Here is an 18,796-nt window from a genome sequence, read left to right on the forward strand (position 1 = left end):
AAGGTTAGATCATTTATAAAAGTAGTATTTATTGGGAAGCTCATCACTGTTTCCTATAGGCATATTTTTCCTCTGTAAAAATATTTAACATGACTATTTAGGATTTACTTTTTCCAAAATATCTAAAACAGAGAACAAAATCAACTCAAACCACATTTGCTTCAGAAAGGAAGATCCAGCAGTTAACACACCAGCCTAAGATTCCAGAAGCCCCCCTTCAAGACTTTGCACTGTCATAGGATACCTTTGTAGCTTTCTTTCAGATTTTCCTCTGAAAATTGATTTAACAGTTTCTATTTCATAACAGCTTTATGATGATAATAAATACCAGTGAAGCATTAATCAAAGATTCATCAGATACAGAAAAAATTCTCCAATATTAATTCCCTCTCTCCCTTCAAGAGGAGGGCTGTTTCCATGATCAGGTCTGAGATAACACGAAAGTTTTGAGAAATGTAAATCCTTGCCACCCATGCTCTACAAAGAAAAGACCTTCGTTTCTGTGCTTTCACCTTTCAGAAGCAGCATTCATTCTGAATCCATGAAGATGCAATTTTAATCAGCTTTCATGCACCCAAACAGTAGATCATATTCCATCATCCTTTGGAATATGAACCAAATAGGCTCAGCTACATAAAAAGTTTCAGGGATTTCCATTTCAGGGGACAGATCCTCAACCTTTTCAACCTGTGCAAAGCAGAACACCATTACTGCAGAGAAAAGAAGGCTGGTACATTCACTAGGCAAAAGTTTAGCCAAGGAACAGCAAATATAACATACAGAGCCTACATTTCTAGCTTCAGAAATGAACATCAGATGTAATATTAATATCACCAGTTTACTATAAACTGTTACCTTATCTATGCGATTTCTGCTACTGTGAAAGTGGAAGATCACCTTAGGAATAGATACATTTATGTTAAGATACCTGAAAATTGGGTTTGGCAAATAAAATTCTTCAGTCATGAACTAGTTAAGCACATTTTCCTGGACTTACAGAACAGACACTGGACATAAAAGTCTAGTATGAAAATGTTGGGAAATACCCGTAACATGAGAAGTTCAGCATTTTGCAAGATTCTGAGTTTATGTCAGTGGAATGCAAAAAAGTTAGATGACTCTAGAAACTATGTCTACCAGCTTCAAACTGTACCAGCATGAATTATTGCAAAATGAATAACTTTGGGCAGAAGTCATTCCATTGAACTTAACAGTTCATTTCATAGAATGAGGGCCTGTGTGACTTAAGTGAACCGACAGCATGTATTTTAGCTAATCTGGTGGAAACAAAGCCTCACAAGCCTGCCTTACTAAGAAATAATTTAGTAGTTCTCCTGAGGGACTTTTTTTCCCCTCTAAGCAAGAATCAACACAAAGAAAAAGATCCTTTTGAATCCTTAATTAAATACTATAAAAAGTTGAAAGTAAACAATCATTATCTTATAATACACCATTACAATGCAGGACACCGATTTCTGAAAAACCAATTTAGATATCCATGTCCAGGAGGGGAAAAGGGCATTAACAACAAAAAACAGCTGGAATGATACATGAAAGAGAGGCTGGGTTAGACATGCTGGGAATGCAGGGTAAGTGCTGAACAGCACCATCTCACAGTACCAAAGCTTTAAAATTCCATTTGTTCTTCAGAAAGGAAGGAAGGACAGTTTACCTTCATCATGAGCAAAAATGCTACATAGGGCAGGAAATCTTGTGCTTGACAGGGGAGTCTATTAATGTGAGCAGAAGCTACGTCAGGTCCTTTTATATCCACAGCCGGGCAGGCAGAAAGGCAGGAGTCTCAGCCAGTTATACAAAGGCAATATAAACTGTGGGTATAGGAGACATCGAAGACTCCTGCTTGCCTGCTTACAAAGTTAAGCTATGTTTTATGACACAATTATAATAATTCACTCAGGTTTTAATGTTCTGTAGTTATGCGGAAAAAAGATCATGTCGCCAAGGCAATCAGCTCCGGAGCAGGCGTGTTCCGCAGCAGAGCGGGGGATTGCAGCGTGCAAGGGGAGTTTGCTGAGCTGGGGAAGCCCCAGGAGAGCGCAGAGACAGCCCTAGGGAGCACCAGTGACCAGAGCAGGCAAACAGGGCACGGGGCGGCAGTTCGCACAGGAGGGTGCCTCTTTGAAGGAGGGGCATTCCGCTGGCTGAGTGGAGAGGCTTGAAGTCCACATAATCCAGCAACCGGGCACTGTTCTGTGACCATCTGTGCAGGTCAAGGGTACTCATCCTACCTGAGCCTCAAGGCAGAATGGTGGGCACTTGTCTGAGAGAAAAGGCTGCAGCTCTGGCTGGGGGGGTCTGCCCCATCTAGCCCAGCGGGGGCCGATGGCCTCCACCCAGACAGAGCTGCTGAAGGGAGAGGCTGCAGTGCAGGCCTTGGACTGCAGGAAGTGCCCAGACCTTTCTACTGGGGCAGGGACAGGCAAAAAGGTGCAAAAACCTGAAAAAAAAAAAAAAAACCAAACAAACCCAAACCAGGCAAAAACCTGCAAAAGGTGTGCCCAGGCGCAGGACCTCCTGCAGTGCGTGGCTGAGCTGCAGGAGGCAGTGAGAAGGCTGCGTAGCATCAAGGAGACTGAGAAGGAGTTAGAGAGCTGGTTCCAAGTGCAGTCTGCAGTGGACTCACAGCCCTCAGCCAAACAGCCAAAAACTCCCCCACCGGCACACACAGAAGGCAGAGTGGGGTTCCTCAGGGGTCGGTATCAGGACTGGCACTGTTTAACATCTTTGTCGGTGACACGGACAGTGAGATTGAGTGCACCCTCAGCAAGTTTGCCAGCGACACCAAACTGTGTGGTGTGGTTGACGCGCTGGAGAGAGGGGATGCCATCCAGAGGGACCCTGACAGGCTTGAGAGGTGGGCCCGTGTGAACCTCGTGAAGTTCAACAAGGCCAAGTACAAGGTCCTGCACATGGGTCGGGGCAATCCCAAGCACAAATACAGGCTGGGCGATGAGTGGATTGAGAACAGCCCTGCGGAGAAGGACTTGGGGGTGTTGGTTGATGAGAAGCTCAACAGGACCCGGCAATGTGTGTTTGCAGCCCAGAAAGCCAGCTGTATCCTGGGCTGCATCAAAAGAAGTGTAACCAGCAGGTCAAGGGAGGTGATTCTCCCCCTCTGCTCTGCTCTTGTGAGACCCCACCTGGAGTACCGTGTTCAGCTCTGGGGCCCCCAACATAAGGACATGGACCTGTTGGAGCGAGTCCAGAGGAGGGCCACGAAGATGATCGGGGGGCTGGAGCACCTCTCCTATGAAGACAGGCTGAGAGAGTTGGGGTTGTTCAGCCTGGAGAAGAGAAGGCTCCAGGGAGAACCTATAGCAGCCTTCCAGTACCTAAAGGGGGCCTACAAGAAAGCCAGAGATAGACTTTTTACAATGGCATGCAGTGATAGGACAAGGGGTAATGGCTTTAAACTGAAAGAGGGCAGATTTAGGTTAGATGTAAGGAAGAAGTTCTTCACTGTGAGGGTGGTGAGGCACTGGAACAGGTTGCCCAGAGAGGCTGTGGATGCCCGAACCCTGGCAGTATTCAAGGCCAGGTTGGATGGGGCTTTAAGCAGCCTGGTCTAGTGGAAGATGTCCCTGCCCACGGCAGGGGGGTTGGAACTAGATGATCTTTAAGGTCCCTTCCAACCCAAACCATTCTATGATTCTATGAGTACAGATGTGAGCCAGAAGGCCAAGTCAGCATCGTGCCCTCCTGCTGCCACAGACAAGCTGGGCAGAGGCGCTCAGGGTGCACTCTGGCTAACAGAAACGAGCATGGGCCAAACCTCCCACTATGGGGGCTGCAAGTGTTTTGGAAAACACAGTTCTTGCCAGCCTAGTTAGCTTCAGGGAGATGATGGGCAACAGGAGGCAGAAGGAAGAATAAAGCAAGAGGGCAAAAGTCATATCCCTGCTAAAAAATTGCATGCAGAGCAGACACTATTTTTGCACACCGGCGCAGTGCTTATAGAGTAGATCTATCTGCTGATTATTTTCACAGCAAAGACAATCCTACTTGACACAAATGCAAGCAATGTCATCTGGCAGAAAATCTAATACTGGCATTGACTCTAAAATGAAACAATTATTTTAGATCATCCATGTTCACTTTATTTTTAAAATAACTGCTAATATTAATTTGTAAATTATCCATATTTGCCTGTTTTATTAGTGTCTTCTAAACAGCATTTTTATTTCAAGATTATTATAAAATAAAGATGCTGACAGTCTTTCTATTAGCACAGTGCTAGCACAGTATTTTTATACCTTTGTTAAGCTCATTGCTAATGATTCATTTCAAAGTAATTTCAGATTACTAAAAGGAAGTGTAATAGATTTCCTTAATCTTCATCATCTTAAACCCTCATTTGCTGTTCATGCCACTAAGCACATTGTATGTTTTGAGAAATCGCTTGGCCTGCAAATGGCATAAACTAAACCTGCTAAAAAAATAAACTTGTTGTTTGGAAATGTAAAAATTATAAATCCAACAATATTTGGAATTGCTGAAGGAATATGGTAACTCATTTTACAATAAAGGCCACATTCTTCTGTAAAACACAGGCTTTTTTGTTTTGACATTTACATGGATACATCTCCAAATGGAAAATAGTCTAGTGGGAGGAAGAGAGACAAATCTATGTCTGGTGGGGTGATCACTTCCAGCATTTGATTCCTAACAGTATTTGCTAAAGAAAAACCCTTTAAAATTTGAGCAAAGACATCTTGATTTTATAGATTATATCCACACCTCTTTGAGCAAGTGGAAAGCATCTAGATTTTGAACTCATTTGGGAGCAAATCTTTCAATCTATCACTGATGAAAAATTACAGAGAGAAAAAAAAGCTATTGTTAAAATGTAAGCAATCATCAACTCATTTTATTATTATTTGTTATTTATCAGAGGGTGCTGTTGTTAAGAGAGTTGTTTTAAGCACCTGCTTACAAACAATATAAAGACAAATACAAACTGGAGGAACCTAAGTGTTAGCAAGCATTAAGGGCTTAAAAATTGTTAATACACCTAAAAGATCGTATATTATCAGTAGATCTAAAGGAAGAATGTACCTCAAGTTCAAATATGCCTTGTAATAAACACAGTTTTCAACTGTGAATATAAAAATCACATATTCCTATATTCTGTAGAACACCTGATGATATAAAGATACCTGATATTCCTTTACTCTTATAACTTAATTCACTATTACAATCACACAGTTAAAAAGTTAAACATAATTTTGAGTTCTTCTAGGTGCCAGGAGCTAGTGATGGGAATCTGGACTTGAACAGTGTCTTACACTTATAAGAACGTCCGCCCATAATAAAAGTTCTTCAAAACTAGCAAGTGGACTGTATATGCTGTGTTTCCTGAGTCTACTTTAAACAGGCATGGGTTTCACAGCAATAAATTTCCACCTTAGGAAACCAAGGACATTTTAGCAAGCCTTATGTTGGGCAACCAAGAAACAAGACATCCAAAATCATTCAGTACTCCTTACACTCTGTGTATTGTCCTAAAAGCTTTCACATTTTTGGTAAAAATAAAAGGCACAGGAAAAGTTAGGTCACATGCCTAGAGTCAGTCAGTCACAAGGGTTCAAACTTCCTTTCAGATTTCAGTGACAGCAATATCTGTCTGGGTTAATAATTTAGTCAAGAACAAAACCCAGCAGCCCAGCTTAGTCCTTTATTACCAAACCATACCAACTACACTTTGCCTCCTATTTTCTTCAATAACGTAAAGGCATTCTTTTACATCTTACTCCTTTACATAGACACAATACAAACTCTATGGTTTGGTTTAATCTCTGCTCTGTAATCCCAGTTTTTAAAGAGTAATGCAAAGGTGAATGATAAGGTATTTTTGTCTAAGCATTAATCTTTTTCTGTGACTTTCCCTAGCATATGAAGAGCACATGCAAACAGAACAGAAACAGAAATAATAAACAAATAAGAGTTCATTATTTGTACTGTCTTAGTACAGCTACAGGTACAATCACAGTATGAGAGAAATGTACATTATAAATTACAGGGAAGTTGATTAACAAAAAAGCAGGTTTCTTCTAAAGTTTGGATAAATTTTTTTACCAATTAAATTTGCAAGTAGGTGTGACAATCATAATAAAGTCAGATGCATGCATGACTGGCTATTTACCAAATTGACTAAGATTTACCTCAGTCAGAACAACCAGCCAGTCATTACACAGAGGGAGTAAAAGCTACGGATGGATACAAGCTGCACCAACAGATTTAACTGCTAGAATATTCACAAACCTATTATATTTGTCATACTTAGCATTAAACATGTATGCCTGAATATTACTCCTGTGAGTTTGTTTTAAGTTGAGAAAACCACTCAGATTCCATGAGGGACAGCAATATAAAACCAGAACTGGCAGGTAATATCTACCAAAATACTGTGTAAGGGTGCCTGGTCTTTAAGTCAGACAGATAGTATCATTCCTTACATTGAGCTACTCGTGGTGTCTAACTTAAATACAAATTCATAGCACTTAAAGCTTGTGTATGTCTCTACATTGCTTCTAGATTACTGCAAACCACAGTCCAAGCATCAGCACTGGATGTGTAATGTCAGTGGTGTAATCATCTTCCCTCTGCACTCCCCAGCAATGCCAAATACAGTCATCACCAGTGTGACTGGGCTTTACATGCTTTAGATACACCTGGTGCCGTCCCTACAACACACAACTGGATTAAGACAGCAGTCAGCATCATGAGTTCAGGCTCCTCAGCAAACAGATTTTTCAAAGGCACCGTTATTTACAGGAGGTCAAAACCATAAGGTGAACTCAAGGATTACGGTCAGTGGAGAATAAGATGCCCCACTCTACCCAGTGAGGTATGAAACAGACCATTTCAGAGCTTTGAAAAAAATATCAAAACCTCAATCTCGTGAGGATGTAAGGTGATAGATGGTGTAGATGGCACCTGGTAGGAAAAAAAAGTTTGAATTCAGTTAAAATTTTACAGGATTACCACATACCAATAGGCAATCTGAAAGGCTCTTCTGTTCAAAGAGTCAGAACCAGAGCTTACACATCCCTCTCCAATAGGTACTTAAGGATGAACAAGGAGAAATCCTGACTTGAAATTTGCTTTGATACTAGCAGCCTGCTTGGATAGGATTTTCATATAAATTCCAGCAGAATGCCAAGTACTTAGTTCCTTAACAGAAACAGACAGTTTAGAGAAGTGATGCAAACTTAGATTAATCACACTTAAATAGGATTTTGCAGAAACTTCAGAAGTGGAGGGAAAACTGAAACAGCTCACCTAACATGAATCAGTGTGTGCGAGTCCCTTTTCTAGTAATGCTCAAGAGGAAAGGATCATCTACAGTATCCATATAAGTTAATGTAGAACCACCAACTACGATCGGTTGGGGAAAAAAAAAGCATCATCTCCTTTTGAACTGGGCTTTGGAAACTTATATTCAGTACAGATCTAGGATGATGAATATTTTATGAGATAATATTGTGCTGGGTTAAAAACACTTTCTTTTTAAATATATGGAAAAAAGTTTCATTTTTTAACAATTAAAAAGTATTTAATTTGCCAGTAGAAATGAACAGGTTACCCTCAGAGTCCAAACATACATAAACATTGGCAATCCATATATAAACCCCGTGTTTAAAAAAATATTAATATCCATGCTATATGAATGTGTAGTAATATATAAATGCGAGAGCACTGTAAATGTGAAAGGCTGATTCTGAAGAAAAATATTTTTTAAATTGCCATCTATTCAAGTTATGGAAGTTGAACTTAAACTTTGCTAAAGAACAGCCAGTTCCAACTGTTAATTATTTTTAAAGTAGCATGGGAAAAATTTTATCAATGTCTATCTTTTCACTTGTGTTTACCTTGGGATGCAAAATTTTGCTTGAAGTTTACAAGCCATGTAGACTGCACAGATTATACTGAATTACAACACCATGCTTTATTAAAATTCACAAGTATATATACTAATGAATGGTCACCTCATATGAAATTTATATATTTCTGTCCACACATTGCATAAAATTAAGATCAAATGCCACATATATAAACAAATGATAGCTAACATTTTATGAACTATAAACACAAGGTCAGTAGCGCTTCTCTTCTGCAAGATAAATTTGACATTTGGACAGCTTTGTGAATCACAACCAGAAATGAAATGACCAGGGAATATAAGCTGCCTATTAAAAAAATAAACAAAAAATACAGCAAATCACTTTCACAGGGACTTCTCAAAACATTGTACCACCAAAAGTTAATGTTCTTTCAGCTACTGCTGAAACTGTACTATCCTCCAAAGAATCATGAAATTATCTTCTGAGCCAAGGTCTTTCAATACAATTTTCAATACCATTTGTATACAGACTTTTTATATGATCTAGTAATACAAAAACCCAAGAATTCACTTTAACCTAGTGGTGACCATTTTTGTCACTTTTCTTTTTTCAGGAGGCAGCTGTGCTCAACACCATTAGAAGGCATGCCTTCCTGTGGCAGTATATAACAATTCTGCCATACACTGTATGTATAAATACTGACAGGAAAATACAGTCAGAAAAATTGTTGTAATTTAAATAAAAAGACATGCACATTAAAAGTGGTTTCAATTACACTAAATATATTTGATTTTTTGTTTTAGTTTTTTTGGTGAGTGTGCCTGCATCTAGGTCTTTGTATTTTATGATGCAACAGGAATGACAGACAGAGGAAGCCACTCATGTAAAGTTCAAAACAGGTCCTCAACTTTCTTCAGTGAGAAAAAGTTCAAAGCTAGAGTTGGATGATTGAATAGCTAGATTCACACAGTGACTACTGGAAAAAAAGACAACGTTCACCAATATACAGCACCTGCAATATGAAAGATCTGCCTTACTCTATACTTGTGAAAGACACAGAAGTGAGGCAAGATACTACATGGTTCAAGTTTTGTGGCATTTCAGCAGTGTTGGGAAATGCCAGGTATGGCTTTTTTTTTAAGAAGAAACTTTTAACTCTACCTTTGCTACTTTAGAGTTTCGTTGTCATTTTGATTGAATGTTATTCACACCTTTACATGTGCACATTATCATTCTGGCTCCAGGGCTTCCTTTTTGGTGCCCTATTTTTAAATCTCCATAGAAGCTCAGTGCCTGTGCTAGATTACTATGTCTAGTGCTGATACTGCTACAGACATGACAGGCAGATTTAATTTACTCAAATCCTGAGCTACCTCAAATTTTCAGATGAACATAATGTTTAATTAAAGGAAAAAATGGCAAAGAAGAAAGAATTCCCATGAATATAATTTAAAAAATTCTGCTGGACAGTTTTACCTAAATATTTTGACTGCTTTTATTTCTACAGTTAAGAAAATGGTATCTCAGAGAATTAGCGTTACAAGAACTTATGATTGTACTTTCTTTTTTTCTAAGAGTTACTGACTGAGTATAACCACCACTATAAAAAGCAAGCTTGGGGATCTTAATGCGGTATTTTTCTAACTTCTGAACTAGATAATACATGCATACTTTACTCAGGAATACTTAATAAAATCTATTCATAAACTTCAATAACACATTCTCCAGGAGATGCTCTGACAGCCTATTCTGCATTATCCTGAAGATTTACTTTGATTATCACTTTGTTGATCAATGTATTATTATGGGTCCAGTCCAAGGAACAGTGGAGTACAAATTTTCAAAGTTTACACATTCACACCAATTTAACCAACAATTCACACCAGTTTAACAGTAATTTACAACTTTTTCTTTTTAAACAAGAGAACCTTCTTTTATAGCTGACTTGTTTTGTTCTATACATTCCCTTATGAACACTCAGATATTATCCATAAGGAGCACCACAGAAGTGATCACCAACACATAAACGCTCTAGGAAGCTGCTGCCACCTTTTCTTGTATGTTCAGCTTTCACTTTTATAAGCAAATATTGATTTATTGAATGTTAAGAAAAAAATTTACTAAAAATGTTTTAAGAGCTCGAATGCAAGAGGAAAAAACTGCCCCACTTTTGGTCCATCCCCAGTTGGCAGTCAAAGGGTGTTATCCAACCTTCCCAAAACCCACTGCATGCAACCATCTTTAGAAAAGGATAAATGGGAGCTGGAATCAAGTGGATATTGCTGAAAACTATGACAAAAGATGACATAAGCACTCCAGAAATACTTCCAATGTCATTAATTTTTCAAAACCGACAATTAACAGAGACATAACTTCTACACACTGCAAGAAGCTTTAAAATTATGAAACCTTTTGTACCTACTCTCCTTGTGGGGAATATAATCAAATAAATTCAGTTGTAATTACATGGGACTCAGATTCAATTTAATTTTAATTATTTGAAATGTGTACACACTCCAGGAAAACCTCATTAAGATGGCTCAGCCAGTTTGTTTTCAAATGGGACTGGTAAGTCAACATTTACGATTATCCATCACAACAGCTATCCATTCACTGTAATGGTTCAGATTAATCAGTTATTACAGTGAATTCAAATCAGTAAGTAATAATGAATAAAATTGTTCTCCAGTTGTGTAAGATCTGATCTTCCAAATAAGAGAAAGACACTGCTGGAAATTTTTGTTTCCCTTGCTGCCTCCTACTTTTCACATTATGTTGTGGGGATACAATTCCCACTGTTTCCTCAAACAAAATGGGCTTTAAGTTCTTTGGATTCCTATTAGAAGCAGAGTATTGCAATAAAGAAGAAAAAGACATTTTGACCTCAACTTCAACAGCAATAGGTTGATTTTAGTATACCGCCTATTTGCAATACATTAAACAGCAATGTCTTTCTATTTTGCCCTAAGCAAGAGTAAAATCAAGTGTTGTTCAGTAAAAAATTTTTCATGCATGGCTGTTACATTTTTCTTTTTCTCCCCTTCCATGTGTCCCTCTCCCCATCTTAAACACTCTGGTTTCCTCTTTCTCTGAATAATGCTTGTAACACAAGACTAAACTGCTGCAGAATAAACAGCAAGTGTTCGTAACACATTACTGTGATTAAGGGAAATTTTTGAGCAATGAAATAGATTTTTCTTTTAATCTTGGCATCTAAAGAGGCAAAATATGCTTCTTTTCCCACTACCTGGGACATTTTTGTAACATCAAAATCATTAGCATGTTAAATCTGCTGGTTTGATGACAACAAATGTAACAAGACCTCAGGCATGAACAGGAGCCCATTGTACAAAAGCACTTCTGTGAAGTCAGCCAAAGCTAAATCCTGGGGTTAGGCGATGGGTCAGTACATACCTCTTTCCAGTTCAAGTAAAAAATTGGAAAGAAATCAGCAGTATCTGAAAACCTTGTTTGAAATCCTTATTTAAAACATACTGTTAGTAAACACAACCCTTTTTTTTCATGGGATCCCTCTCTCAGAAGTATCACCAATCATACTGTCCATGTATTATGCTTTTCTGTATTAGTCGCAACAGACACTTCCAAAAAATTATTCATATATTCATTTCCCTCATTATAATGAAATTGCATTCTTAAAAAAAAAAAAAAAAAAAAGGAGTTACTTTAGTCTTAGACTAAAATTCACATAGCATTAAGATGAAACAATCATAGAACGTTTCACTCTTATTAGTTGGTCATTAGCTTCTCCAAATCATCAACATCCAAATGCTGTATTAACCCAGTTCCTAGACTTTATTTTGGCCAGTTCTTGTCTGGAAGCTCTCAGCTCACTTTTCAATCCTCAATTTTCACTTTTTATTAATGGAGTCATTGGCTGGGAGCCATTACAAAAGTTCTTTTTTTTGCCATTCCCTGCAAAGTGTCAGGAAGGTCATTTAGTTTCTGCAAGAGTAGCTGCCCTGAACAGAAATGATGCTGATAACAGGTGAAGAAACTGTGGAGGGTCTGACTGAGTTCAGTGGAATGCAACCAGATTTAGGTTGATGTTTTGGGTGATGTAACTTTAGTACCAAGGCAAGTGTATTGCAATAGCAGTAACTTCTATTTAAAAGATGAGAAAAGCAATATGAGTTTATGTCTTTCAACTTACAAGACTCAAAAGAAGTATTTTAGAAAGGCGAAACACTTACAGCAATTTTTCCACTGCTTATATGTATAAATTCAAACACTGCATCTTCCCCAATGACATGGGGAGTTATAACAAACAATAACAGACCAAAAGTGCAATAAATGTTCACATATCTGCATTGCTACTACCCATGAAAATTTTGTAATACTTTTAGAAAGCAACATAATGTAAATTAGGAAAACAATAGCTTTAATTTTGTTCCATGACTAAGTGTGGCCAAGTAATGTTTTTGTGAAGCACTAACATTACCCCACAGCAACTAATTGTTAGAAAATAAATAGATGTTAACCGAGTACTTGAACTAAATATACTGTTACATATATAGTTAATAAGGTTCAGTGGGTAAGCAAGAATACATATCTCTTCACTGCACCTATCATCTCGTTACTATTCATGTCATTACTTAGCCGTAGGTCACTCAAACTCATTTTCCCAGGGTAATATTATAACCTTGCAGGTATTTGAAGCAGGCATAGTAAAACAAAAAGGTTAATTGTGCATTCTGTCAGGACCATGTGGCATCAGGCCATGACCATCATTTGCCTGGTAAATCTTATCTCAGTTTTCTTTGCTATTTAAACTCTCTCCAGCTGAATGATAATTTTTCATTGTCTAAGCTGCCTAAAGGGTAGGTTTCAAAATAAAGTTTCAGGTTCTTTTGCTTATACCTTGGCTTAACTTTCCAAAATCCCTACTTTTGGCAATGCTTAGTATACTCTTACAGCTCTCTCACCTCCTAATTATTTAATATTATTTGCTTTTGTAGTTTAAATGCATTATGAGACTAGTCTCCTTAGTACATGGCTACAAGTGAATGTATAAACCAACCTAATAATATATACTTAACAAATTATATTCCTTGCTATCAGCAATGAAGACACAATGAGGTTTGCACACAATATAAAGAAGGTTGAAACATCAAGTGTTGTAGTAAATTTTGATTCTTTTGGCCAAATTTCACTCATACAGAAGGCCCAGCTATGCCAAGGACAATTCAGGACTTCATCACTAAGATCACTGAGTTGGATGCATAAGTGAGCTTGTGCATCTGAGACAGAGTTGAGTCTTGAGGAATCAGAATGGGGGAGAGCAGCACTAGAGTCATCAAAGAGCACCAGATGTGGTGCGTGCACTTGGAGTACAGCTATCACTTATGCTAAGGACTGAAACTGTCTTAAAACATAGTCACAATAACCATATTCTGTGGGGAGGGAAAGGTGATGTTGACCTTTTATGTTACAGCTCTGGAGTTAGAACACACATTCAACAGCAGGCCACGGCCTGGGTGAAGAACGGCACAAAGGGTCTCTAAATGGTTGGGATACTCACCTAGGAGACGTGGGCAATTTTTATCCAGTGACTGCATAGTTATACGGATGCACGTAAAATGAACTAATTCCAGAAGAAGCCCAGCTTTAGGGGAAAAAAGGAGAATATTTCCACGAGGAGGCCATCCATGTGCCAGTTAGGGGACTACCCTCCTGAAAGACAGGATAAAGCAGCTAGCGTCCCTCAGTCTAAGCAGTGCGTAGATACTATCTGTGTCTTCCAGTTCTGGCTCAGGTGCTGCCTTCATTAAGTGGCCAGAAGAGAGGACCCCCTCCACCATCATTTCTTCTTCCAACCAGTTTAAAGACAAATTCTGAGCAGTTTGCCTGTAGCACTGATTTATGGGCATGAGGTCTCGGAAGGGATATAGTTTTTCCCTCAGCTCTAGCTGGTTTCTCACTCAGCATGAAGGCTTTATGAATCACCCTTCAGAAGCACCTTTCTCTGTGCATTATAAAGGGAACCTGAGCACCTAATTTTGGCTTTTTTATTCCCTCTGCAGGTATGTTTTTATTTCACTTGAAAGTCCTTTACTTTTTCATATTATATTCCAACTATACAACAGACAGACAAAGCCCAGAGAAAGTGGAACTAATTCGTGCCTGTGTTCCTTAAAGACAGCAAACACTTTCTTTACTCCATTTAATATGATACTGTGCGTACAGGAGCAGCCAGGCAAGGATATTAATATTATCACTCTGTTCCAGTAATTAATAGCAACTCCCCTCATAGCTCTGATAAGCTAGGAAACACATTTCATTTCTTGTCCTTTCCTGCTTGTGAAATACTAATGGAAGAAAAATAGGTGCAAGACTCTGGACTGCAACTCCTTTAAACTAACCCAGAATCAGTATGGAGCCATTACGAGTCTCCAGCAGTAAATGGTATGGGACACCCACTAAAAATTTAGAGAGCGTGCAGCAAAATGAGGCATTTCAATTCTATTGCAACACATTATTAATGCCAATTATAGCATGAAAGATGCTAATGCGAGGTACTTCAGAGACTAAGCAAAACACCAACCAATTTTAAAGATAATGTTTGTCTTAGTTACCAGGTTCCCCTCCCAAGCACAGATTTATTTGTTGAAATTTTGCAGCCTGATTGTTTCCCTGTCACTTTCAGAGGTACGTAGAGCTGTAGAAATGGAAAGCTAGGTACAAGCTTCCCTCTCCAGAAGAAGAAATAACTAATAAATAGGATAAAGACTTAACATTACTATTGTAGCCATATTTTCTGAGGTAATTTCCATAAAATTTCCTCTTCTCCTCTTACTCTCTATGGAAGAGTGACACGCACATTCATGTGTAGCTTGGGGAGGGGTGTGGAACAGACAAGACAGACATTGCCTCAGTTACATTTCTTCAGTGAGTCGTGCTTAGACACTGCTGGCTGGAGAGATACTAATGCAGTTTCATAAACCAGAAAGGCAGTAAGGTATATCTATGACAGCAAAAGGCCTAAAACTCTCTTTAGACCCTGACAAAGCTTATCGAAAGAAATATACTTGTCAAATGCTAGACCTTAAGATCCTTAGAACACGAAATTTTGGGGTATTTTAAGAAAACTGTCATTGGCCCAATACACATGAAATTCATATAATAACAGTAACAAGCATGTTCAGTAGTAAAACCAAGTCAATAAAGAAGCAGAATTTTGTTTTATGCTTCCAGTGGGCTCTTACTAAACAACATCATAAGAAATGATGAGTTTAAAAAGAAAGTTCTCCCAGGAGTGTACTTTTAAGCTGTTTTTTGTTGGTTTTTGGTTTTTTATACATTAGAGATAAAGGCATACAGATGCTGATCACCAGCATGCAAATCCAGGTAACTGGAAGAGATCTTACTTGTCATCAATATCTTGGCAATCAAAAGGAACATGAGATCAACAAGCTGCTGAAAACCATTTAAATGGCCGATAAGTTTTGAGTAAAATAATTTTAAGTAATTTTAATTATAACAGCATCTATGTTACAAGTGTAACTGGCCATGGGGAAGATACTTGCATCACAGAAGTATGAAGCTCTGCTGAAATCAGTGGGAGGTTTTTCTCAATAGAATAAAAATTTAGTAAGAATATCAGAAATTTAGTACAGATATCAGGCTCATATGCAAAATCACAGGAAGTATTCGAGATACGATTTTCTTGTACATGGCAAAGCTTTTGCTTAAGGACTTCTAACAAGATGACAGTGGGCAGCAAATTAAATGCTAACCATGTATTAACATAACTTACTCCAACATCAGCCACCACATTCATCCTCAGCTGGAAGACATTTACTTTCCTCACTTGCAACTTCTTCTCTTTAGCAATAGCCACAGGGATTGTTACAATCTATATTCACATATATATGTCAGTACAAAGACAGGATTCTGAAGTATTATGAAAGGCTGGTTTATGTGCATGTTAATGTATGCCTATGAATTATGTAAGTGCAAGGAGAGCCAAAAAATATATCATAGAATATCTGCTTACCTCTATTCACATAATGTCTAACAGTATGGCTTCACAGTAGAAAGGTGACAGCCACAATTCACACGTTTTAGGTTTTGACTGCTGTTAAGAAGCTTCAAGTCTTTTTGCTTCAACATGGCTGTTGGCAGAAGAGGTCTGTGCTCTGCTATAGGGGGATTTTCAATCTAAATTAATTACCTATCAGATCCATAAGAGCAAAACACCAAAAATAAAGCTCCTATGTGAAATGTGATATAGCAGTGTTTGTTCTTTCTGGTTAAGTATCTTGGTTTATTTTTCTCCAGATGGCCACAGTGGTGCTCAATTTCTTTATCAACAAATACCTTCCCTATGTGTTTCTTCTGCATCCACTGAGATGACTTCTCAAAGCTACAAATGAAACAAGTTCCATTTTTACTCTCATGTAGTTTTAGTAATGGATGCAGGCATGTATCTGTCTTTGGACAAGTTGATAATCCTCCACAAAATCTGAGCATGTTAGGACTTTGCTCTTCACAGTTTAGAATCACCACTAGAATATTTAACAGCAGAATGTTGCAACAAAGACTTCTTGCTTTTTACTATATTTGTAAGACATTTGATACAATCAACAAACTTTATAGCAGTTACATAAAATATTTTTACTTTTTTCACTTGCAAGTGGAAGTTGGGAACTATATAAACAAAAGATATTGTCATGCTTTTTCCTTTTTACTTATGTGCATATTTCAGCAATTACAAGTTACAGGTTTCATATACCCAGCTATGGACAAAATATGCAAAATTTTCTTTTGGTTTGTGGGTTTTACCCCGTCAACTAAAATAGTTCTCTAAAAATGTCTCAACTTGCTATGCCCTTTACAGACATAGAAGCAGATTTCCTGATTAACTGGGAAAGATTTTGTATGACTAATTGGATAAATTTGGATTTTCCCTATATAGTCTCTTCATTTTTGGAGCCAAATACCATCAGTTATGTTTTGATAGAGGCTTATGGTCAACAAAGTATCTCCTGAGCACAGCACTGCAGTATGGAATGCTTAAACATCAGATTTTATACCGGGTAACTTCCCTGCAAGAACAAAAGATATTCATGATATTTTAAGCACATGAGAATTCATCATTGATAGAATTTGGTTTAACAAATGAGTATCTTTAAGTCAGGCTTAAATTATGATTCAGAAGACAGATGAAAACTGAAATGCAAACTTAAACCACTGAAGAACAGAAAATTCATAAAATAATCTTAGAACGGTGATATCAAAACCATCCTATTTATAATTCTTTGAGTTGTAAATACAGATAAGTTCTTGTAAGTCTGACGTGAAAGCTTAACACATGAGAGCTCAAACTGAGGAAAACAAGCCTACACAGTGATTCCTGTCAGAAACCATTAACTTCACCTGCCAAAAGAGCCACTGTTGTAGCTGAAACAATCCCCCAGAATACAGTTCACCAGTCAGAAAGAAAAGCTGCACACTTATCACAGAATTCCTCTGCTAGGATTTTATGCAGTGCTGAGACATACAGAAATGCCTATAGATAAATTTTCCCATTTTACTGCTGCATTACACTAAGTGGGTGGAACATACCCATGTAAGCAGCACTGTTAGAGCTGCTGTATGACCAAAATTGCCTTTTGTATTAATGTAACTGCAGAAGTTGAACTTAAAGGGACTGATGTGGAAGAATATAATTTCTGAAATTAGAACATCTTATTATATATTTGTACATCAAAAGCTGCCTAGCAAAAGGAAAGAAAATCCCAGCTGTAAAGAGCCTGTAGTCCAACAAATTTCTCACCATCTCAGCTCAACTATTTTTACACAGGATAACACTGTAGATAAAAGACCTAGACTATTTTCAATATCCCTAGATATTACATATGGCCAAAGTTTTTAAAAATTTTTTTTGTTAATAGAATCTTCCCAGAAAGGTGCCTATCCTAACTAGACAGAGAAAGGAAGTACCCCAAACCTCTACATCAATCTTGTCCTACCAGAGTACTGGCAGTAGACTGAAAGGACGATAAAGAACTTGTGGAAAACAGATGCCATCACCAGGAAACACATACATCTACTGAAAGACAGACAGGTGTCTTCAGCTGGCTGATTTAACCAGGAAGAAATTTCATAGTTCAAAGGTCATTAAAATCAAGCTTATCTATACCAAACAAGCAGTCTACAAAATATTAGATGGGCCTAAAAATTAATTACACCCAGCAGGAGGAATTTGATTCATACAGATTAGTTACTAAAATACCTGCAGGGGGTAGATATAATCTTTCCTTAGAAATGAAATAAAGATATGATTCCAAGTGTCATGCTTTGAACATATAATCAATACTCCCATTACCAAAATTTCCAGTTGTGAACTTCCTTAAAATTGTATCAGCCAGTATAATTTTGTGAGATATCCGAAGGAAGAGTTGACAAGAGGAAAACCTACTTTTACACATGATAAAGGTATTCAGTTAACCTGGATGGGTATGACTAATTTCATTACAGTATGCACACATTTTCCAGTGAATTATTAGGAGTTATATGCTATGAAAACACACAAAAACATCAACAGACTCAGCAAGGTTTATCACCTGCAAATGAGAACACTTATACTTGACGGACACAATGTTCTACAATAAAAAATGCCCACAAGAAGTCTTAAAAGATGTTTAAGGTACTGCTTTTACAACAACAACATCAATGCACAATGAATTTGGTTAGCAAACTGACAAAACACAATCCACCACTTTTAATTCTTACAATTTTTTGAAATTCAGCCACTCTTGTCTTTTTTGTGAGGCATCCATCCAAAAGACACTAGAGAAGCCAAATAAGGAAAATGGTAATGATAATTTCAGTATCTGATCCTGACTATGGTTTCAGTTCATCTCGAAATTTAAGCCTTCCATTATATTTAGGCTGGAAAATTAAGTTGC

General features: G+C 37.8%; 1 protein-coding gene across 12 annotated transcripts in view; it reads right to left on the reverse strand.

Moving 5' to 3' along the window:
• NCKAP5 (NCK associated protein 5) overlaps positions 1 to 18,796 on the reverse strand; it is a 394,816-nt gene that overhangs the window by 157,862 nt on the left and 218,158 nt on the right. Inside the window, exon 2 of one of the 12 annotated variants that reach the window (XM_030017106.2) lies at positions 18,621 to 18,677. The exons of the other annotated variants lie outside the window; for them this stretch is intronic. Coding sequence (XP_029872966.1) covers positions 18,621 to 18,677 — 57 coding nt within the window. The remainder of the gene's footprint in view (positions 1 to 18,620; positions 18,678 to 18,796) is intronic. 12 annotated transcript variants of the gene reach the window in all.

Source organism: Aquila chrysaetos, chromosome 6, assembly GCF_900496995.4.
Source record: "Aquila chrysaetos chrysaetos chromosome 6, bAquChr1.4, whole genome shotgun sequence".
NCBI lineage: Eukaryota > Metazoa > Chordata > Aves > Accipitriformes > Accipitridae > Aquila > Aquila chrysaetos.